General features: G+C 41.0%; 1 protein-coding gene across 6 annotated transcripts in view; it reads right to left on the bottom strand.

The window, feature by feature from the left end:
* The window catches only part of NRK (Nik related kinase), a 183,214-nt gene that overhangs the window by 96,717 nt on the left and 62,517 nt on the right, over positions 1 to 23,980 (bottom strand). For all 6 annotated transcript variants that reach the window (XM_038748637.1, XM_038748635.1, XM_038748636.1 and 3 more), the window contains exons 3-7: positions 17,801 to 17,857; positions 11,265 to 11,390; positions 7,841 to 7,951; positions 7,164 to 7,254; positions 2,595 to 2,725 (exon numbers count right to left, since the gene is read on the bottom strand). In XM_038748637.1, the coding sequence (XP_038604565.1) occupies positions 2,595 to 2,725; positions 7,164 to 7,254; positions 7,841 to 7,951; positions 11,265 to 11,390; positions 17,801 to 17,857 (516 nt within the window). The remainder of the gene's footprint in view (positions 1 to 2,594; positions 2,726 to 7,163; positions 7,255 to 7,840; positions 7,952 to 11,264; positions 11,391 to 17,800; positions 17,858 to 23,980) is intronic.

A 23,980-nucleotide genomic window follows, 5' to 3' on the forward strand; every position in this document is an offset into this window, starting at 1 on the left:
AAGTCTTTGATGCTGCTGCCACAACTCTCCCTATTTTTTTATTGTTTCACAAAAGAGGTATGGCAGGAAAGGAGGCCACAGTGATTTCCTATAACTATGGGTGACATTAACAGTGGTGATGGATAGAAGAATTGGCTACTCCGGCCACCCGTGCTTCTGACCCCATTCCGTCTCATCTTATGAAATCTCTCGCTCCATCCCTCTTCCCCTCCTTAACTTCCATCTTCAAATGCTCACTCTCCAAGGGTTCCTTCCCCTCTGCCTTCAAACATGCCCACGTCTCCCCCATCCTAAAAAAACCCTCTCTTGACCCCACCTCCCCCTCTAGTTATCGCCCTATCTCCCTCCTACCATTCCTTTCCAAACTTCCTCAATGAGTCGTCTCCACCCGCTGCCTCGAATTCCTCAACGCCAACTCTCTCCTGGACTCCAATCTGGCTTCTGTCCCCTACATTCCACGGAAACTGCCCTCTCAAAGGTCACCAATGACCTCCTGCTTGCCAAATCCAACGGCTCATACTCTATCCTAATCCTCCTCAACCTCTCAGCTGCCTTTGACACTGTGGACCAGCCCCCTGTGGACCAGCCCCTTCTCCTCAACACACTATCCAACCTTGGCTTCACAGACTCTGTCCTCTCCTGGTTCTCCTCATCTCTCCGGCCGCTCATTGTCAGTCTCTTTTGTGGGCTCCTCCTCCCCCTCCCATCCCCTTCCTGTAGGGGTTCCTCAAGGGTCAAGAACTGACGTTCTTGGTCCCCTTCTGTTCTCTATCAATACTCACTCCCGTGGTGAACTCATTCGCTCCCACGGCTTCAACTATCATCTCTACACTGATGACACTCAAATCTACATCTCTGCCCCTGTTCTCTCTCCCTCCCTTCAGGCTCGTGTCTTCCCCTGCCTTCAAGACATCTCCATCTGGAAGTCTGCCTGCCATCTAAAACTCAATACGTCCAAGACTGACCTCCTTATCTTCCCTCCCAAACCCTGCCCTCTCCCTGACTTTCCTGTCACTGTTGACAGTACTACCATCCTTCCCATTTCACAAGCCCGCAACCTTGGTGTCATCCTCGACTCTGCTCTCTCGTTCACCCCTCACATCCAATCCATCACCAAAACCTGCCGGCCTCACCTCCGCAACATCTCCAAGATCCGCCCTTTCCTCTCCATCCAAACTGCTACCCTGCTCGTTCAATCTCTCATTCTATCTCGACTGGATTACTGCATCAGCCTCCTCTCTGATCTCCCATCCTCCTGTCTCTCCCCACTTCAATCTATACTTCATGCTGCTGCCCGGATCATCTTTGTGCAGAAACGCTCTGGGCATGTTACTCCCCTCCTCAGAAATCTCCAGTGGCTACCAACCAACCTATGCATCAGGCAAAAACTCCTCACTCTCGGCTTCAAGGCTCTCCATCACCTCGCCCCCTCCTACCTCACCTCCCTTCTTTCCTTCTACAGTCCAGCCCGCACACTCCACTCCTCTGCTGCTAACGTCCTCACTGTGCTTCGTTCTCGCCTTTCCCGCCATCGACCCCCGGCCCACGTCTTCCCCCTGGCCTGGAATGACCTCCCTCTGCACATCCGCTAAGCTAGCTCTCTTCCTCCCTTCAAAGCCCTACTGAAAGCTCACCTCCTCCAGGAGGCCTTCCCAGTCTGAGCCCCCTCCTTCCTCTTCCCCTCCCCACAGCACCTGTATATATGTTTGTACAGATTTATTACTCTATTTATTTTACTTGTACATATTTACTATTTTATTTATTTTATTTTGTTAATATGTTTTGTTTTGTTGTCTGTCTCCCCCTTCTAGACTGTGAGCCCGCTGCTGGGTAGGGACCATCTCTATATGTTGCCAACTTGTACTTCCCAAGCATTTAGTACAGTGCTCTGCACACAGTAAGTGCTCAATAAATACGATTGAATGAATGAATGAATGAATTTTTTGAACTGAGATAAGGCATGATTAAGGTCATTATCACTGATGACGGAATAAGAAGTCAGAGATTGAAAAACTACTGTCTCATTAAAAAGTTAGACATATATCCTCTAGAGAAAGGAATTATTTCTTTAGGACATAAATAGTTCTTTTACAGAACATAATTTATATTTGATTTGTTATCCTTCAGATTTGGCCCCACCTGTAAATACTTACACATTAAAAAACTTTCAAGAAGTAAATGATTCAAAATATGATTCAAAATATGCATAAAACATCAGGCATATGAGTTTCTTTGTGCATTTTTTAAAATTAAATTCTGGTATGCATTACCCAGAGTTCCTTAAAGTGACAGATGATCATAAATAGCGACAGCTACCCAAATGCACAACATAGTCTGTAACGATTTTAAAATAGAAACTTCTGAGAAATGCTCTAGCCTTTCCCCACAAAGTCACAGACTGCTAGTGAAACACTTCCACAATAAATGCTATTATAAATGTTAGCTTTGGGGGATAATATTCATTATTGTAACTCAAATGAAAGCAAAAGCTTTCTTCTTTTCAATATTTTACTTTAACACTTAAAAAATCTTTTCCAGTTACAAAAATCCCTTTCACTTAGATAGACATTGGTGGCCAGAGCTTTAATACTCACTCGGTAATCATAGGTGGAATCTGGATTCTCATCACAAGCTATGACCTCAGGTGCCATCCAATAAGGTGTGCCAATGAAGGTATTTCTTCTTCCAATAGTTCTGTCCAATTGAGCACTCACCCCAAAATCCACTGAAAAGTTAAGCATATGCAGAAAACCATGAACCCACCCACTGACTTTAGGGACATTTGGTAAGTTATTGCTCCCACTTGGAAGGAAAACATTAAAACTGCAATGAATGGATAACAGATTTCAGACCCATGTAGTAAAAGTTTACCATGGAGCCTGGAATACTGGGAATGAGTCTTCCTCTGCTGCTTATATTAGAAGGAGATGTTGCAACCTTTTATAAATCTATAATAGATTAGTGGAATGTTTTCCATAAATATCAAAAAAGCTCCACTAATATGTTCTGAACTACCAAAGTTATTAAAATATGTATCTGGACTTGATGCCAGAATACAGAAACAATTACATTTATGAGCAGCATTTAAAATACATATTATTAGCTTTTCATAGGAATAGTCTCATAATTTTCCAGGCATTTTGATATATAGAGAAATATTTAAAATAACGAATGAAGTCCATATCACATCTGATAAAACCATTACCAAACAGAATTTTGGTATGGAGCCTTACCTGAGAAAAGATTGAGGAAGGACTAAGAGAAACTGAATAATTTAACAAATTTGAAGAATGCTCTAGTTTTTTTTTTAAATATACGTTCACATTAATTATCTCTGTGAGTTAGGTATTATTTTAGAAAGTATCATGCAGAGATAGTGATGAATTGCTATGTGCCAGCTGAGGAAATCATCTTTAATGGCAGTGAGAGGGATTTAGAGGGAATAAGATCTAGCACTTCACCTCAAATCTGTGTCCTTCTGGCAAAGCAAGTTGGGTGGCAAATCATGGTCTGATGTATGGCCACTGATAGACATATCCCTATGGTTTTTCTAAAACTGTGCTCAGTCCATCTTCCCCACTTTAGACTGTAAACTCGTTGTGGGCAGGGAATGACAATGATTACCGAGAATGCATGTTATGAAATTCTGAAAGACATTATCGTTGGAGATAGTACAATCTTCTAGTCTTGACACACTACTGAACCCCAGTTGGCACTCCTTATTAATTCCTCAAAAATACAGTGTGTTGCAAAAGAGCGCTTATTGAAGTTTATTTCCCCACAGAAAATAATGTAATCTGTATGAATGTGCTCCTGAGATACAAAAAATTGACTAAAACAATATGAATATACCAAAAATTGATCAAATAGCAATGCAAATATATCTTGATAAAATACTTTGAATTTTTATTGGGTTCAAGCACAAATGCTTAACTTTTAAAATGTTGTCTTTCACTTCCTATTGAGCAGAAAATGTACTTCTTGCTGAAAATCTGTCATCACCTGTGCTAAATAGTGCTAACTTCATTGAAATGGGCCCTAATCATTTTATTCAAGTCAGTCAAAACATTCAAAGGCTGATGAGAAGGGTGGTGTCGAAAGAGAATCTTATCTCAAGTGAACCTGCAATTTCTGTATTATAATCTAAAGGCATTTTAAAAGAAATAACTGTATTTAAAAATAGGTACACAAGATGTCCTGTCCAGTTTTGCTTGTTTATGATATTCATTCAGTTGTATTTATTGAGCACTTAGTGTGTGCAAAGCACTGTACTAAGTGCTTGGGAGAGTACAATGCAACAATTAACAGACACTTTCCCTGCCCACAATGGACCGAACACAATTTTAGAAAAGCTATAGGGAAATTTCTATCAGTGGCCACATGTTGGACCACAATTTGTCAACCAACTTGCTTTGCCAGAAGGACACAGATTTAAGGTGAAGAGGTGTTAGATTGCATTCCCTCTACAATTCATCATGAGATATAACAACATCAGAGGTAATCCTCTTAACTATCAGAGAATAGGTTTGGGATCTTGAACACTCCCACATCCACCCACATACATATTAACTGCAGAGTTAAAAGTTAAACATTCACACAAGATCAATAAATAATATTACATGTAAGGACTAAAAGAACAGTTGATTAAGGGATTTATAAATTATGTGTATTCTGCTTTAAAGCAAACAAGGAAAATAGTAATTAGGATTGCTAAATATAAATTATTGCAGCCTTAATGGTAAGTAAAATTGGCGGGAAAAAGATTATCTATTCCTAAGCATCAGTATGCAACACTAGAAACAAATACTGAAACACACTGAGACAAAAAAAACCCAAATCTTCAAAAACATGTAGATGATGAAAATTAAGGGTTATGGGGAGGTTGTTATAAACTTAGTTTCGTAATGAATAAAAAAAAATGTTGATCCTCTTTCATTATATACATTCAATAAGTCATAAGGAAGTTGTGGGCAGGGACTGTTTCTGTTATATTGTACTATCCCAAGCTCTTAGTGCAGTGCCTTGCACAGAGTAAGCACTCAATAAATACAGTTGAGGGAATGAATTCATGAACGAATGAATTTAAAACAAAATAACAGTACCACTGAATCATTCACTCCATAAACAAAGTGCTTTGATGGTTGTAAAAAAACATTATCTCTGTCTATCTCAGCTAAGGGGAGAAAGAGTCAGTGGCTTGAATATCTTTCAATCTTGTGAATATCTTGAATATTTTTCACTTTCCATATGCAAGATACATATACTTCCTATAGACAAGATATTCACAAGAGTGAAGGGCATTGCAATCATGTCTTGGAGAAACTACTGCACCTTTCTTCTCATCTACCATGATCAGTCAATCAATGGTATTTCCTGAGCATTCATTTTGTGCAGAGCACTGTATCAGATGCTTGGGAAAATGCAAAACAATAGAGTTGGTAGTGGCAGTAATAGTCTTTCTTAAGTGTTTACTGGGTACAAAGTATTGAACTAAGCGTAGGAAGAAATTACACATGTAGGAAATAATAATAATGTGGTATTTGACGAGAGTTTACTATGTGTGAGGCATCATACTAACTGCTGGGGTGGATACAAGCTTATCAGGTTGGGCACAGTCCCCATCCCAGGTAAGAGAAACCCAGAGAAGTGAAATGACATGCCCAAGGTCACCCAGCAGACAAGTGGAGGAGCAGGATTAGAACCCATGACCTTCTGACTCCCAGGCTCACGCCGTATCCACCGCGTCATGCTGCTTCCTGGTCCCTGTCCTTCAGTGGGACTCACAATCTAAGAATTTATGATTCCTGCCCTGAGTGAACAACAGAACCACCCAGATGACTCTCATTCTGCTTCTCACCTTCACCATTCTCCCCAAGTATCTTTCCCTCCCCTCGTTCCCCCTAAGACTTTCCCAACTCTGAGTAGTGCACCACTACCCACATCCCCTTGCAGAGAAATTCCTAGCCCCTTCTCTCCTCATCCACCCAAAAAGCAATGGCCTCAACTTAATTTGGAAGAAAAATACCTCTCCTTGGCTGCAGCATATAATGTACTTATTTTTGGATGTGAAATTTGAATGGCTCTCCTAATGTGCTTTCCACATTTTGGTTTTTAAATTGTGAAATGCGTTTAGGAATTTTATGTACAAAACCTATTTTGGGCCAAAGTGATCAGCAGTATAGTGTGAATGCTGTGCATGGCCACGAACCAGCAAGTACTTGCCAGGATAGCTGCCAAGGGAGTCATTGTGGTCTTCCCTGCCCACATTAGCCAGCTATTTTCTGGATTTCTACTGAGCCTTTCTTCCACATATGGTACCTTGAGTGTGTTCTTAAGTTCCAAATGACATTCTTCCCCTACTTCTTGATGTTTCATTCCCTACTTTTCTCCCACACAGTAATATATAGAATTGCATGGATGTACATAAAGTAGACTCATCTAGTATTGAAGCAGTGTTATATGAGACCTACTAGTGTCATATAAGAATAATTACAAGATTAAATAAAACTATATTTGAACATATGCCATTTTAAATTGGCCAGTATTTTATATATCGACATATCCTAGAGTGTAACACAAATTCTTGTACTACAGAAAACAGCTCTCCAATATTTCCAGACAATTCAAATGATGTTGAGAAATGTATCTTGAAAACATATTGTCCTCATTAGGCAGTAGCATTGCCCATGGAACCATATTCTACATGGAAAACTGAGCTGTCACATTTCTAGTATTTGTGACAAGATATAGAGTAAAAAAAAAAATAGTCCTGATCTGGCCACTTTTTCAGAATGGACTAAAACCCTGCAAAGCCCCATGGGTATAATTTTGGGATTAGATTTTAAAACTTTTTTAATTGAATGATTATCCAGTATAGGTTTTTATGTCATTTTAGGTGACATTAGAAGAAAATAATGAATAAACAGTGTACTTTTCAAGTAGTTTAAGTTTCCGGAAAGGAAGGTTTACTAATAAGCAGAATAAAACATTAAACTGTTCACCTCTTTAGTTCTGCAAGAACACTACCATATAAATGCAAATCACAGATATTTTCAAAATATTTTTCATATTTAACACATTATATTTACTACAATTAGCTTAAATGAAGGAGTTTTAAGTGCCTATAACATGCGCCTTTAGACAATGGCATCAGGAAAACTTACCCAGTTTTACTTCTGCATTTTCAGTGAGCAGAACATTCTGTCCTTTTATGTCTCGGTGAATAACGTGGTGACTATGAAGGTGTGCTAAACCCTGCAAGAAAACCATAGCAATGTAGTCTTTTCCTCTTTTATAAATGTTCAGCTTTGGGGTTTTTTGCTACTTTTTTCTTTGGAGGAACTGTTGATTCTAAAATGACTAAGGTTTGGGCTTTTCATCCTACAGTATTTAAAGGTGAATTTTCTCAACATAGTTTGAGGGAATTCTACTTTGGCTTGGTAAGAAAGGGGATTAGAAAGACAACTATAGGGGTCACTCATTTTTCTTTTCTGTACTCTCAATTTGACTCAGAAATGAGACTAGAGGATTTACTGATTTTCAGCAATTATATTATCTTGTTCCCAATTTAACAACTCAATTTGGTTACAAATATTTTCTGTTCAGTTTATGCAAGTTGACATTTTGGAGATTAGGAAATTAATTTTAAATAGAGTTTTCTTTTATATGACCTAAAGTCCCTGCTATTCTTTCCCCTGAAAAGTAGCTCACAATCTTACACATAATGGCTAGAAAATCTCCTGATGCATATTCTTTCCTGGACACCCCAAGCTTTGAATAAAATGATTTATAATGGGAATCACGGGTCTTTCCAAATGAGAATAATAGTTTTGTTACTTACCCTGAGAACTTCTCTACATATATAGGCAATCCAGTCTTCCTTGAAGCAATTCCCTTTGGTTTTCTTAACTAAATCTGTTACAGAACCAGCTCCACAATATTCCATCACCAGCTGCAGGGGAGCACAGAACCATTGGTTGGGAGTAGCCACCTTGTATAGATAACTTAGAAGACTGTAATCTTCTAAATCAAATAAAAGCCACAATCAAATTTTAGCTCATATGATTGGTATGGGATATGGTTTTGAACATTTACAAAGAAATTGTTAAGGCTATTCAGCTTCTTCTGGGATGATGGCTGTTTATCACAGAATGGAAAAAAACCTGGAGTTCCAGGTTTCTAGGTTAAAACATACACCCCAAAAGCTGGCCAATTAAATCCTGAGACTACACTACTTCATTACTCTCCCGGTTTCTTCCCCAGTCATCTATTTCTCCCCATGCCAATGACACTGAGGAAGGGATAATAATAATCATAATTAATAATACTTGCAGTTTTTGTTAAGCACTTCCAATGTGCCAGGCTCTGTATTAAGCACTGGGGTGGATACAAGCAAATGGGATTGGACACAGTCCCTGTCCCACATGAGGCTCACAGTCTCAATCTCCATTTTATATATGAGGTAACTAAGCTACAGAGAAGTAAAGTGACTTGCCCGAAGTCACACAGAAGACAGTTGGCGGAGCTGGGATTAGAACCCATCACCTTCTGACTCCCAGGTCCGTGCTCTATATGCTATGCCATGCTGCTTCTCATGGGATGTGAGTTAAATTTTGACCCATACCTAGGGTCATGGTGTTTCACAAATGATGCCTGTAATACCTGACATTCCCATGGTACTTTACCAAGCAGATCAAACCTGCCCAACTACAGTCTGAGAATTGAGAGAGAGACTAACCCTATGAATATATTATCTTCATCTGCCTATTGTATTTAACCAGTAAAGACTGAATTCCCCAAATGGGCAAACCATGTTCTGTCTACAGAGCACCTTCTCATACTGCCCAGGCTTAAACTCCAGCCTAAACTGGAAAAAAAAAATCAACTGGCCACAGTCATGTTCCAGGCCAGGCAGTGAGTAAAGAGGGTTCAGTTTATGTACATCCACTGAGTGCTTATTGCAGGTTCTCCCTGGGAAGCCTAGAAGTGCCAAGGGAGCAGCCATTCCCTCTTAGGTCTGCGTCCTACCTACCATGGAAGTAGTGGGGAGGATTGGGCTTATTTTGTCCTTTCTACAATTTTATCCCATTACTATTATCTGATTGTTATTTTTGACTCTGAATCCTGATGTACCATCAGCAGGGGACTGGGAGTCAGAAGGACCTAGGTTCTAATCCCAGCTCTGCCACTTGTCTGCTGTGTGATCTTGGGCAAGTCACTTCACATCCTGTGCTTCAGTTATCTGCAAAATGGGGATTAAAACTGAGCACAATGTTGTGCGACATGGACTGTGTTCAACCTGACTAGCTTGTATCAACCCCAGCAGTGCCTGGCACATATGCAGCACTTAATAAATACCATCAAAAAATAAAAATATACTTTTTTATGGCATTTATTTAGTGCTTACTATATGCAAAGCACTGTTCTAAGTGCTGTAACTCTTGTTTACTCTTCTCCATTCACAATTTCACAATTTCAGCAGGAAAAAAATAATCCACTTAAATTGCTGCAACTTGTCTGCTGTGTGACCTTGGGAACGTCACAAATTCTCTGTGCCTCAGTTACCTCAGTTTGTAAAATGGGAATTAAGACTGTGAGCCCCATGTGGGACAGGGACTAGGTCCAACTCGATTTGCTTGTATCCACCCCAGCACTCAGTACAGTGATCGGCACATAGTAAGCACTTTACACATGCCACAATTATTATTATATAGGTAAAGTCCATCCATGTGAAATTATTACTGAAATAGACACATTACCTTGACAGTGTCCCACTTACTTTTAGTTTCCTAATGCAGCCCATTAGTCTGAAAATGTTATCTTTGCTGCCCTTGAAGTTACAGATTAGCCTTCTGAGTATTTTTTATATGATAACAAACCCACTAACTAAAACATTGACCATCATGAAGTAAGGCCGTTATTATCAAAGTTTTGCATTATCAGGCATAATTTAAAATAAAAGTATTTGTGTCTTTTTGTCCTTGACATGTAACCACTTGGCAAATAGGGGAAAAAAAAAAAAACCTGATTTTTTTTCTCTGCAGTGATGGTGAACTACAGACCCTGAAACAGCCTCAGATGAGTCAGCTGTTTCAAAAATAAGAAAACAAAAAGGCCCCATAGGATAGGGCCTGATAAAATTAGGAAACACTCTTTAGGAGGGCAAAACCCTTTTAAGCTGTCTGCAGACACACAGAAAGTAACATCAGAAGTGAAATTACCTAGGGAAAGCAACCTAAGGAAGGTGTTGAGGGCAAACTCTGTTAGCCAAAGACTGTTCCCAAACCTTGCGAGTTGTCTTCTGTCACCGGATCCAGAAGAGGTTAAAACCTAGTGTGGGACCTGGAGTGGCAATGACCCAGTGCAAACATCTCAGGGAGCAGGGAACTCCTGGCTTCCGGTGCTGTTTGACCACCACTGATCTCCAGGCTGGCTTGGGGGTAAGTGAGCAGCCAAAATGGAAGGCAGGCTGAAGTAGTCACCAGAGGCCAGACTGACTTGGAAATTCCCTTAGCCCCAAGACAACACTTCCACTGACTCCACATACCATTTGGCCAGCATGAACTGGGAATTCCTGTCAGGAAACAGTGCTGCCCTGGGGGGCAATGCCACCCAAACCAGCCTCTGTGCGATGTTGCCACCTGGCCAAAACCCTTGCTAAGCTGGAACAATCTGAGGACAGGGTGCCGGGGCTGTCCTGGGGCTGGGAGAGGCCTCCTTTGCTGCTCCACAACCCCCTACCTTGGCCTGGGAGCTGGAGTAGAAGCTTCTCCTCTGGCCCTGGCCCTGGGCAGAGAGAAGATGGATGGTCCCATTCAAAACCTCAACCCACACTCTGAATAATTCACACCCTGCTGACAAGGGAGAGAAGGCTTAACACAGGAACTAATGTTAATGTCCGCCAGAATTGTTTTTAATTCAAAGGATAAAGATACCGTACTACACACCCAATTGTATACTGGGTTAATTATACTCACGACCCTAAGTAATAGGTGACTCAGAGAGAGACAGTCACAAGTTCTTTAACCTGGTAACTGGGCCCAGTCTCTCCGCAAATGTGGTAAGGGCAGGAAAGGAAAGCCTCTGTCGAGGTACCAGAGGTATCAACTGCACTGGGAGAGAACTAGAACTTGACCCCACATCCCGCACATGGCAACAGCTCCCTTCCATTGGTTCCTCAGCCTCCCCGTTCACCACATGAAGTTAAAAGAGAAGCAAGCACTTGGGAGTGCTCGGGAAAAATGATGCATACCATCAATACCTACCCAGAGTTGGTCATCCTGGCCCGCGGGGCTTTTTTTCACAAATGCTCCGTAGTACGTTGCAATGTTCCTGTGATGGGAATATTTCTTGAGCATGTTTATTTCCAGCTTAATTTCATCTTCTTCATCCTGCAGAACAAAACACAACAACAAAAAAACAGTCACTGGGCTTTACGACTGGCATCTTGCTACAGATCTCACGGTCCAGAGACCTCTTTGTGATCACAACTAAAGAAGAGGAAGGTGGAAAATCTGGGTCCTTCAGACCTATAGCAGAAGGAACATACAGACTTTAATTCTGCCAGGTAAGCTTGTACAAGCCATATACCATGTTTACTGGAGTAGGTGGCTCCACGATATAATTATCTCCCTCCAATTTTTGCAGGGAGAAAAAGAATACTTTTCGTACCACACAATTGTAAGCAGTGATAGCGACCGGGGCTGGGGAGAAAGAGAAGGGTCAGAATGTGACAGATGCAGCAGAGGCAGGCTTGAGCCCAGGTGCAGAGAAGTTTCTTCTTTGTATCAGGGGACTCTCCGGGAGAGGAAGAGAAGTGAGTGCCTACTAATGAGCACTTGGGAGACTGCAATAGAAAAGATGCAGTCCCAAGTGCCTTTTCATTCTACGTTTTTTCTCCCTTCCCCCATCCTTTCCTCCTTTTTTCTCCTTCTCCCCTTAGTATTAGACTTAACTAACAATATTAATTGAGATATTAATGACTTATGCATCAAGCACTGTTCTAGGCCCTGTGGTAGGGAAGACATAACTAGGTTGGACTCAGGCCCTGTCCCACATGGAGCTCAACATCTAAGTATGGGGGAGAATATCAAATCCCCATTTTGCAAATGAGGGAACTGATGCCAACCTATTCACTGTATTCCTCTCTGCCAATGTTTTTCCCATGTCCCCCCTCTGGCTTGGAAGCCCCACTCCATTCATATCTCACAGATCATCACTCCTCCTATCTTCAAAGTTCTACTCCAATCACATACTGAACTCCCCATTTCCTCTTCTCCCATTCCCTTCTGCATTGACTTGACTTGCTCCCTCTGTTCTTCCTCCATCCCAGCCCCAAAGCACTTATGTACATAACTGTAACATTTTTTTTAATAATGTCTGTCTTCCCCTGCCCCAGACTTTAAGCTCATTGTGGGCAGGGAATGTGTCTGTTTATTGTATTGTACTCTTCTAGGCGCTTAGTACAGTGCTCTGCACACAGTAGCTCTCAATAAATATGACTGAATGAATGGATGGAATGAACATCTCCCCCGAGAGGCCACCCCTGACTAAGCGCTCACTTCCTCTATTTGCCTTCTCTCCTGCATCACTTCCCCTATTTGCCTATAGACTTGAGCATGTAACCCTTAATAAACACTGCGTTTTCAGCCCACCCCCACCTCACTCAGGCAAATTTCATCTGTAATTTATGTTAATGCCTTTCTCCCCCTCTAGTCTGCACACTCATTTTGGTCAACGATCATGACTATCTACTCTATTATAATGTATTCTCCCAAGTGATTAGTATAGTGCTGATACTAGGCAAGTATAGTAAGATTTCAATATTTTTGTCAGTGATATTTGTTAAGTACTTACTATGTGCCGGGCACTGTACTAAGTACTGGGGTAGATGCGAGATAGTCCAGATTGACAAAGTCCTTGTCCCACAGTCTTAATCCCCAGATTACAGATTACAGATGAGGTAATTGAGGCAAAGAGAAGTTAAGTAACTTATTCAAGGTCACAGAAAAGTGGTGGAGCTGGTATTAGACCCAGGTCCTCTAATCCCCAGACCCATGCTCTTTCCATTATGCTATGCTGCTTCTTATCAGTGATTACATGATTGAGGCCCAGAGAAGTTATGTGACTTACCCAAGGTCACGCAACAGGCAAGTAGCACAGCCTAGATAAGAAACCAGGTCTTCTGACTCCCGGGACCATGCTCTTCCACTAGGCCACACTTAATTAAATAAAGCCCATGTAATAGCCTCATCTCTGTTTTAAAGTTATAAAAATCATGCACAAAGTGCAGCAATTATGTGGATAAATCTCCTTGAATTTTCATTTTCTGATTAGAAAAACGGGGAGACTAGTAGCAGTCTTATCATAGAGATGAATGAATTAATGTTCAGGTGATTTATTGTCCTTCGAAGAACAGTGCAATAAATTCAATGTATTACAAACTATCTTTAATTATGGATTTGGAAAAGTACTGTCAGCACCAATTTTCGCAGTCCTCCTCTTCCCTTATAGCTATATCAATTAACCACTTATGGGTCATACAGTGTGCTAAGCACAACCTACAAATGCAAAATACATTCTTCCCCACTCCTTAATCATGACAGGGCCACCAGACAGAACCGAAGACATTTGCTTTCTATATGTTTTGAGCCTCTTCACTTCCTTGTCACACAAGGAAATGCCTTTTTCCTTCCTAAATACAATAATACACCTTACCTCCCCACCACCATAAAAGCTCTGCATTTAATTTTTGAGAAAAGGAAGCATTATATGTTAAAGTCAGTTGTGTCTTCAGTTACTCTGAAGTCAAAACTTAAAAATGCCTGCGGTCTCTGGGGCACAATGAATCAGGGATGGGCCAATAATGTGAAGAATTGTACAATAGTTTAATCTCCAATTATCTTCAGATTCACAGCATTTTCCATGACTACACCAACTTTCTAGCCTGTGAAAACATTAAATGTTTTGGCTTCTGGTAGAAAGCAAGTGAAATGACTAAACGTCACCTTCTTTCAAAGCTCAATCAACAAGATACAGCAAGAAAGTGGCATGAGTTTTACTTTTTTTGACGCCATGATATAATTAATCTCCACTGTATTTATCTGCCCAGTTCCTTATGTGACAAAAATTCAAGGAAATACACTAGAGTGTACATTGATTGGTTGGGCAGGTATTAGAACATTTGTTGCTAAATTACCTTTGGTTGCAACCATCTCAGCATACATTCAGAAATCTAACAATAAGATATGAAGCAGTAGAGGAATGGCTGGCAACTGTACAGCATTCTTCTGAATTTCCCCAGGACTTTCCACTGTTTTTCCTGAGCAGCAATTCAACTGCTTGACATTAACTCCAGAGACTGTGCCACTTTCCTCTACTCCATGTACAAGGAAAGGGAGACTGATTCTTCCAGCTTAAATAAGAATTTCTCTTTTTTTAGCCCCTTCATAGAATAAACAAACCATAGAACCTCTTAAGGCATTGCTCTTCGCTACCCTCTTTCTAAATATCCATAACTCTTTCTCACATAAAGAGAACTTGCACCAATGTTAGAAATCCTGGCAACTTTTCTGCTTTGTCCTGGGACTTGCCAAAGCTGAGCATTGTGAGACTGTGGGCACACACTGCCCAGCGAGCTATGCAGACAGGAGTGAAAGAAATGTAAAATGATCTCTCAGAGGACTAGAATGGAGGGAAAAGTCACTGGGTTAAGAGTGGTCACAGCAAAAGCTAAAATTCACTCCTTCCACTGTCTTCTGTTCTACACACCCCTACTACTTCTAAAGCTGACTGGGGTAGACAGAGCCCCCATATATTACTTATTTCCCTTGGAACTATTAAGTGTGCTACTGAAACGTCAATATAAACATTTGGCACCCGTAATTCTAAGAAGAATCTAGAGAGACTTTCTCAGCTTTAGCATTATGTAATGCTCATCAAATCTTATGAGGCAAAAGTAACATCTCTGGATAATCTGGGAGATACCAAATGCCACTTGATGAATCTTTCATTACCTCTATAACAATGCTCTTTACTTCTCATTTAAAATATTTTTTAAAAAATCTGTGACTGTGTGAATTTATTTAGTTGGGCAATTAAAAAAAAACAGCCAAAGAAAGACTCTTCCAACTCAGTCAGATCCCTAAGAATAAATTCACAAAATTCTAATATGCTTGGTGTTATTTGCTGCTTTCACATAACAGGAAATAGAGCTTGTGAGAAGAAGCAAAGAAACCCATATTGCCAGTAACTTCTAGTTTTGTGATTTAAAACTCCCATGCCCCTCCCTGTAACATGATATTGCAGCATTTCCTGACTGATGTCCAAACGGTCCCACAGTGACCACAGCATCCTGCTTCTTATCATAAGGAGGCAGCTCAGAAGTGCTGCTTTAAGTAACGGGAAGAAAAAAAAGCTAACAACCTCATCTGGGTAATTGTACCACATGCAGAAGCAACTGACCCACCAAAGGAACATTACCAGAAAGGATTTGAGACAGTGTAGCTTCACACAGTTATGATAATAATAATTATGGTACTTATTGGGCACTTACTTTGGGCCAAACACTGCCAAGCACTAAATTCTGGTGTTAGATACAGATAGACACAGTCCCTGTCCCTCCTGGAGCTCCAAATCTTAAATTATTAAGAGGGAGAACCAGTATTTGATCCCCATGATAAGGAAACAAAGGCAAAGACAAGTCAAGAGACGTGCCCAAGGTGACACAATAGGCAAAAAGCAGGGTCAGGATTAGAACCCAGTTCCTGACTTCCAGTGCTGTGCTCTTTTCACTAGGCCATGCTGCTTCTGTTAAATTTATCTACGCTCAGAGAACATGAAAATTTCTGATTTGCAAAGAGATAAAACCAAAAAAGAAATCAATAGGAATTTAGCCTATTGGCATTCCACTATCTCTAAGAAAGGTAAAAATGTCCATGGAAAATGCCAATTTCCCCCCAAGGTCAGCTTTAGGAAATCTTGGGATCCCGATTTGCTGGTGTGACTGATGCCCACTGGTATTCAAAAGCTCCACAAGAAAACTCTGCATTGGTAACATGGTCTTCCCTTAAAGGTCATTTCAGGCCCGGTCGGGTCCAGTGCCAGAGACGTGGGGGAATGCCGGGGGGAGAAGATCACGGGGCACTGGCTAGGCAGATGGGAAGCTGCTGTAGCAGCCGGAGATGTGACCCCATGATGCAATATACCGCAGGATATTTTAGAGTCACCCCACATCTGGCATAAGCCCCACCTGAGCTCATGTCATTCTCATTCAAACCCACCCAACCCACCCCCAGTCTGGTGTAGGCCTGGGTGTGGGAGTCCTGAACCTTTGCCTAGTCTGACTTGGGAGGAGAAAGGACCAGAGGGCTCTGGGATGAGCTGGTTTGGGCTGCGAAACCACAGCCGGGCTAGGGCTGTAACTGTAAATCTGGGGCTATTCCTTCCACAGGATGCACAGGGTTTCTTGGCTATAAGAGTCTAGGGAGGCGAAAAATAACATTAGTTACTATTTCAAATTAATCTCATGGTTCTGGAAAAAGCAACCAAATGTTTTTACATCAGGTGTGGAAGCCTTGTACCAAGTTTGAAGTAATGGCTCGATAGCTACATCACATAAAACACAAGTCAGCATAGTAAAATGCTAGTTTTTCACTTTAAACTTAGAAAAGGAATGCTTTTCCCAGCTTAGGTGCTGAACACACTTTAAAACACCAAAGAAGTTGCTACAGCCTTGATGAAATCTGGGTCAAAGTGTCTCAAATAAAAACAAGGAAATGCGAACTATCTTTAGGAGAGGCTCACTTAAAGGGTAACACTTTATAATTTTGAAACTATGGTTTACAGGACTACATGAATCTGTGAAAGAAAAAAAAAACTCATTTACTAGATGTTATAAGGGGAATGGAATTTACTGGCAAAACTAAAAGCGTATAGCTCTTTAAACATTTCCTGGAGTCCACCCCTTGCGTCAAGTGAAGATTTTGGAAAAGATCTTTCACTGCACTAATTTTTGAGTAAATACATAGTTACAGATACAATATTTGAGGACTGTCCTTCAGAGTACATTGAAGGACAACTTGCTTTGACCTTGGAGACTTCCATGTTAATATCTTGAGAAAGGGAGGTTTAATCCCACAGTCACACTGTACAGATCAGAAGGGGAACAGAAATCAGTACTTGGCAAATTCTAAGAAAATACATTGTGAACTGTAACACAAGTTTATGGATGGTAACATGAACAGTGCCAATTAAACTGCCTCCTACACTCATCTGTCAGACACAACATGCAGCATTTGCATCTCTAACATGTCCTTTGCTGGGAGCTGTCACGGGGAATTCAGTGGCCTAGATTCTCTCATTGAACAGAGGAACGGATGGGTGTGACAGATAAAGATTTGATGGGACACAGCAGGAGCAGCCTAGTGCTACAGGAAATCTATTTGCTGTCTCTGAACACAGATAATCAACTCAAAATAGGCAGGAAGAAAGATCTTTTCTTCATTATTATACACTAGCAACATACATGGAACTGTTCCTTTGACTTTTACTTCTCCATGAATATGTAGTAGAAAACGTAAAGGAATTGTGGGGAGAGGGCGAGAGCAGAGAAAAGGGCAGAAACAACCCCTGAAAATTTGTTACAGGCATATCAAAGAGGATCTTTGTTCATTTTCTGTCATTGGTAACCAGCTGATGCTCATGAGATCTAGTTTTGTTTTTTTGTTTTTTTTCCTGACTACCCTGCCATGGTTTAAAACTAACATGAGTTGAGCAACCTAGGGATATGAACTGTACTCACCTCTGTTACGTTCATAACTTTTATTGCTGCTAACTGTCCAGTCTTCACATGGCGACCCTGCAAAAAACAATAACATCGGTCAATTTCAGTGATAGATGCATCTCTGAGGGATCCTATTGATGTTATTTATTGGGTACTTACTGTATGCAGGGCACTGTACCCTAAGCGCTTGGGAGAGTACAATGCAATAGAGTTGAGAGACACATTACCTGGCCTCAAGGAGCCTATGATTTAATGGGGAGACAGACATTACAATCAATTATAGACAGGGGAAGTAGCAGTTTATAAGGAGATGTACCTAAGTGCTGTAAACTTATGGGGCTGGGATGGGAGTCAAAGTGCCTAAGGAATACAGATCCAAGTGCCAAATGGAGGACAAATAGGGTGGGGAAACAGGCATGATATTCACATTTGCTGGAGTTCAAATGCCACAGCAAAGGCTGGATGAGGAAGAATCTGGAGGTATTTGAGGGAGAAATACAAGAATGCAAGCATTGAAAACTCCTTTTTTGTTAAAGCAGGCAAATTTTCTTTCCTGTGCCCATGTGAAACTGATAGGTAGATTCTTGCAGTAACAAGAGAAGTGGGTTCAGAATCAAAAGAAAATCTCCTTGAGGTACCTCTCTCTTTTTTTGTTAAATACACATGGGTCTTAAGACCTCAGCAGATACTACGATCTGGCCCAGTTACAGATCGCAAAGAGAAGTGTGGAATTTAAAGAATGAATTCCCATGTCCGTATTTAGGAATCCCTGTTTGTACATGGGGACTTTGAAATGCTGTCAAGCTTTGGGACTGTAACAATGAAAATCAGATAATGAGAGTCAGATACTGACATGAGAAAATCTTCAACCAAAAACAGAATCTTTTTTACTCTTCCCCATCAGAAGAACTTAATCTGGTGTATTCAGAGTAGAGGATGGTAACTAATGATTGCAGCCCTGTTGCTGAAGACAGCACTGCATTAGTCAGAATGACACAGAATGGGGAGCACATCTGGATAATATTTACTTTTGTTTCTCAGTCTTGAAATTCAAAAAATCATCTATGCTAAGCAAATACACACAAAAGAAGAGATTCCTTGCCTTCAAATGATGCTTAGTATCTTTCTTCAGAAAGATAATAAATATTTCTGTGAAGATTTACTATCTACGTAAGAAGGTGTTTTATGAGTGTTTTCGGTTTCCTTAGACAACTTCTTTTGTGATGCGGGGCCATTTTCCCACAAAAAAACAGTTCGTCTCTGGCTCACGACATGATATACCAAACAGAAAGTAACTCGCAAACCACTCAAAGTGTATATTCCACACCTTAATGGTACTGACTAAATCCCTCCAGTGATGACTGCTTCATTCTCCGGAGAGAAATATCAATTTGGTCACCATCCATTTACTTTGACGTCAATGTGAGCCCCCCTGAGTTTGTAAACTTCCTTTTCAGAGCTGCTTCTTTATTGGAGACCATTGTTTGCAAATGTTTCCAGGCATTGAATATTTTGGCAGCAGAGCCAGCAGATCTTTCAACAAATACAGTAGTACTTAGACAGGCTAGCAACTTGATTCAACCTCAATCGTGAATAAAAGCAGAAGGATAAATCCAGGTGTTTGCTGTACTTTGTCTATAGTTGACCTAGGCAGGCACAGACCACATCTCCTAAATCTGTTTCAAGTATTATTAGAAGTACTGGAAGATTCTGAGATGGGATTTTCACACCAGTCTTGAAAGTTCAGAGATCTATCACTGGTAATGCAGAACAGAAACTTGCCATTGGTTAGTATGCAGACTTTAAAAATATACAGAAAGACATGAATCATTTCTCAAGTCCATTGAGGAATGCAGGCTACCAAGATCGGGACTCATGTGGGTTCAAAAACCTTGAAAATTAATGTAAAACGAGCCAAAATAGGAAAAATTGAAGGTTAGTGCTAAACTTGTTTCCCAGCCCCTACCACTCAAATAGGTGTGTTATCACTATTATCATTATTGTATTGCTTATCATGTGTCAAGCATTGTTCGAAGATACAAGTTAATCATGTCAGAGTCACTGTCCCACATGGGGCTCACAGTCTAAGAAGGAGGGAGCGCAGGCATGGAATTCCCATTCTACAGTTGAGGAAACTGAGGCACAGGAAAGCTAAGTGACATGCCCAAGGTCTCATAGCAATCACTCAGCAGAGTCAGGAACAGAACCCAGGGCCTCTGATTCTCAGGCCCATGCTCTTTCCACTAGGTCGTACTGCTCCTACTGTATACTAAAATGATCTGATTCTGAAATCTTTTGTCAATGTTATCATAAAAAAAATTTGATATTTGACACAAATCCTCATGACTCCTCTAATTTATTGTTCCTCGCTGACAACTCATGTGTTCTTTTAACAAGAGGCAGAAATTAACTAAGCCTGTTAGAATGCAATAGAATGCAGACTGAAGACATACATCTCCTTAGGAATTTTATTTCAATCTGCATGTGAGGGAAAACTGATAAACTGTACTGAATTGGTTTGTTTACAGTTCTGGTCAGTGTTATGAAAGTGTTATGTTTCCTAAGAGTCATCATGAGGATTTGGTTGAATCCTCAGTCCCCTCAGACTATGTGATAACACTCAGCATTTCACTCAGGGAGGAAATTCTGGAGAAAATTAGCTCCAAGTCACATTCTTCCTCAAGATATGGGTAAAATGGCTTTCAACCAAAGGAAGTTATGGGGTTAAAAATGTTTCTTTTCTTTCACCTTCTAATTACGATTTTAAGAGCGATTACTTTGGCCCAAGAACCTTTGGGACACAACACAAATAATTGTAAGCAAAGCCCCAGAAACACCCTTCTATGTTGTTCTTTCTGTTTGAAGGTATTGCTGGATGATGGTTTGGCTCTCTATGTGTGTACAAGTGTGACCAGAAGTCTTTTTCACAATAGATACATGAAAGGACCACCACGATTTCTAGCAACAACCACTGTGGTTAGCCTGAAAGAGTTTGCTCTTTGCTCTGACAGAGTAACCTAGCTGCCGTTGTACACCAGAATAATCTGCCCACTGCTGTTTCCCAGCAGTAGAGAGTCATTCTGTACTGTACTGTAACTGTACAGTAATTGTACCATACTAAGAAGAGTATGCCCTAGTGGGTAGAGCCCAGGCCTGAGAGTCAGAAGGTCATGGGTTTGAATCTCGGCTCTGCCACTTGTCTGCTGTGTGACCTCAGGCAAGTGAGTTCACTTTCTCTGTGCCTCAGTTACCTCATCTGTAAAATGGGGATTAAGACTGTGAGTCTATGTGGGACAGGGGTTGTGTCCAACCCGATTTGCTGATATTCCCCACAAATGTTTAGTATGGTGCCAGGCACATAGTTAGCGCTTACTGAATTCTACAATTATTATTATTATTATTCTATTTGATAACCCTCTTTAGTTCACCTCACAGGAATTGGTTACAAATTCAGTCGTCTTTTCTACCAAATCTAGTCCAGTCAAACTAAGTTGCAGCATAACGCTAATCCAATGCTAGTCAGCTGACTACCTCCAAGGACCTGGCTACTTGGGTAGCTCATCCAAAAATTGTTTTGTCTCACTGATGTTTCCAGGAAACCGCTTGAGAAGCTACTTAATAATACAAGTCTAAATCTCAAAGTCATATCAAAGGTAAAGCTGCCCACTCTTCTGTTCTGTGGATCTAGAACAATGTTAGAGAATGTTAGAGAAGCAGAGTGGCTTAGTGGAAAGAGAACGGGCTTGGGAGTCAGAGGACGTGGGTTCTAATACCGGCTCTGCTGACTGTCTGTGTGGGATCTTGGGCAAGCCACTTAACTTCTCTGATTACCTGATCACCTTAACCTGATTACCTTGTATCTACCCCAGCGTTTAGAACAGTGCTTCGCACATAGTAAGAGCTTAACAGATACCATTGTCATTATTATTATTAGTACTATCTAGAGCCTTTGGGAAATAAATTTAGTGGGATGTCATGGCATTGTCCCTATATTGTCCCTATATTTCTTCTGAATTTTTCAACCAGAGAAAATCATGTTCACTGTTCTGCATCATGCTTAAAGTTCAACTCTCCATTCTGGAAACATACACAGAGTTAGAGACTGGGGTGCATCAGGACTTCAAAATCAGGGTTTCCATATGACCAATCTCAAGATAATACATGCATGATGCAAATCAATCAATGACATTTACTGAGTGCAAATAATTATGAAAAGCCCCACTAACTAGGCATGTATAGTAAAACTTCAGAGTAAAGACCTAAGAGGCCTAAAATTTTACAATCTGCATTAACCAGGCAGGCAGATGTAGATGGGAGTTTTAAACAGTCTAGCTGCAACCCCTTCTAATAATAAAAATAATTGAAATTGCACTCTCAGACTCATGCCCACTATGATACTCAAGTGACGTGAGCTCTCACTGTGGTTTCCATAAACAGCATGAAGTATTTGATAACCTGGACCGAACAAGGATCTGGGAATCATTAAGCAAATACAGCTGTTCTGAGCACTTCTCCAAGATCCTTAAACTACTCCATGTGGAAGGTCGATCAGTCTGTCAGTACTTCGAGGAGCCCTATTGACCCTTTTCCCACTGCACTGGAATGAAACAAGACTGGGTCCCGGGGCCAAACAATCAATCAACTGAATTTATTGAGTGTTGGCTGTGTTCAGAGCACTACACTACGCTCTTGGAAGAGTACAGTATAGTACCTGCCCACAACGAGCATACAGTCCAGAAGCAGAGACAGATATTGATATAAATAAATAATGGATAGGTAACTAAGTGCTAGGGGGACCAATCATGTCCAGCCTATTATCTGTCTCCATCATTAAGGATGTAACAAAAGATCTGGAACCTGGACTCAGCATATGCTTCCGACTCACCAGGAAACTCATCTAGTTCATCAGCCTATGCGCCTCATCAAAATTCTTTGAGACAATCGTTCAGGAACTGCCACATGCAGATAACTGCACTCAAGACATACAAGTGATTATGACTCACTCTGCCTATTTGGCATGTGGGCTGCCAATAAGCCTGAAGAAAACCTAAATTAGGCACCAACTGACACTTGGGAAGCTCTATGCATTACCAAAGAATTTCCCTAGCAACACAGAATTTATGTTGTTACTGAATTCTACTGGTGCCCCAGTCGATGATACACAGGCAGAAAAAAAGTAAGAAAGTGGAAAAACAGAGGCCAGCAGGGATTTAGGCAGATTGTCACAATGTGCTGATAAATTCCATTCCAAGTTGAAGGTCTCTAAAATGGTTATGGTTTCTAACCCTCTTTAGGATTGGGAGATTTTGGACCTACCTCAGAAGAGCCCCCCCCAGGTTCTCCACCACTTTACTCAAGTGTCAACCTTGGACGATACACAACCCAAAATGGCAGGGCAAAATTACCAACCATGAATTCCTGGAACATGCTCATCACCCAGGCATGAACACAAATCTCACAGCAACATAATCTGGCTGGTTGGGAAGCGTGAAGAGAAAGGCCGGTTGCAGGTTACACCAGCAACTGCTAAATGGCACACTGACCTGGAGCGCATCCAATCCATGGGAGGTGGAGGGATAATCAGTGATTTAAAGAGAAAGTGAAGCACAGTTCAAACAACAGGACCTAGAGTTGACTGTTGTACAATCCACTGAAGCAGAGAGGCTAGCCCAAGAGGGCAGAAATTAGGAGAGAGGTTGCTCTCTTTGAACAAGATTTATACAAAGCCTGAAAAAACAAGAGCCAGGCCCCATCTGTATGCGGCAGATGTCTTAGCAGAGCAACGCACACCTACATTCCTGGATGGAATCTCACCAGGTGTAGTGTTATTGTTGCAAATCATGGGCATCTCTCTCTCTCTTTCTTATATAAGCACATATACATTTAACCAGTACCCTCTTCTCTCCTTCTGGGTCTGGGTAATGGGCAACCACCGCATGAATGATTACACAGAAGAATCTGGCCTGTCATGCGATGTTAGCTCCCTTGAATCTGGGAGGTGCCTAGAGGGCACTTGCCAGTCTGGATCAATCAATTGATAGTATTCATTAAGTGCTTACTGTGTGCAGAGCACTGTACTAATTGCTTGGGAAAATACAAGTCGGTAGCTGTGATCCCCTCCCACATGGAGCTTGGATTAATAAATTATGGTATTTGTTAAGCACCTGCTATGTGTCAAGCACTGTCAAAACCACTGGA

Source organism: Tachyglossus aculeatus, chromosome 6 (assembly GCF_015852505.1).
Source record: "Tachyglossus aculeatus isolate mTacAcu1 chromosome 6, mTacAcu1.pri, whole genome shotgun sequence".
Taxonomy (NCBI): Eukaryota; Metazoa; Chordata; class Mammalia; order Monotremata; family Tachyglossidae; genus Tachyglossus; species Tachyglossus aculeatus.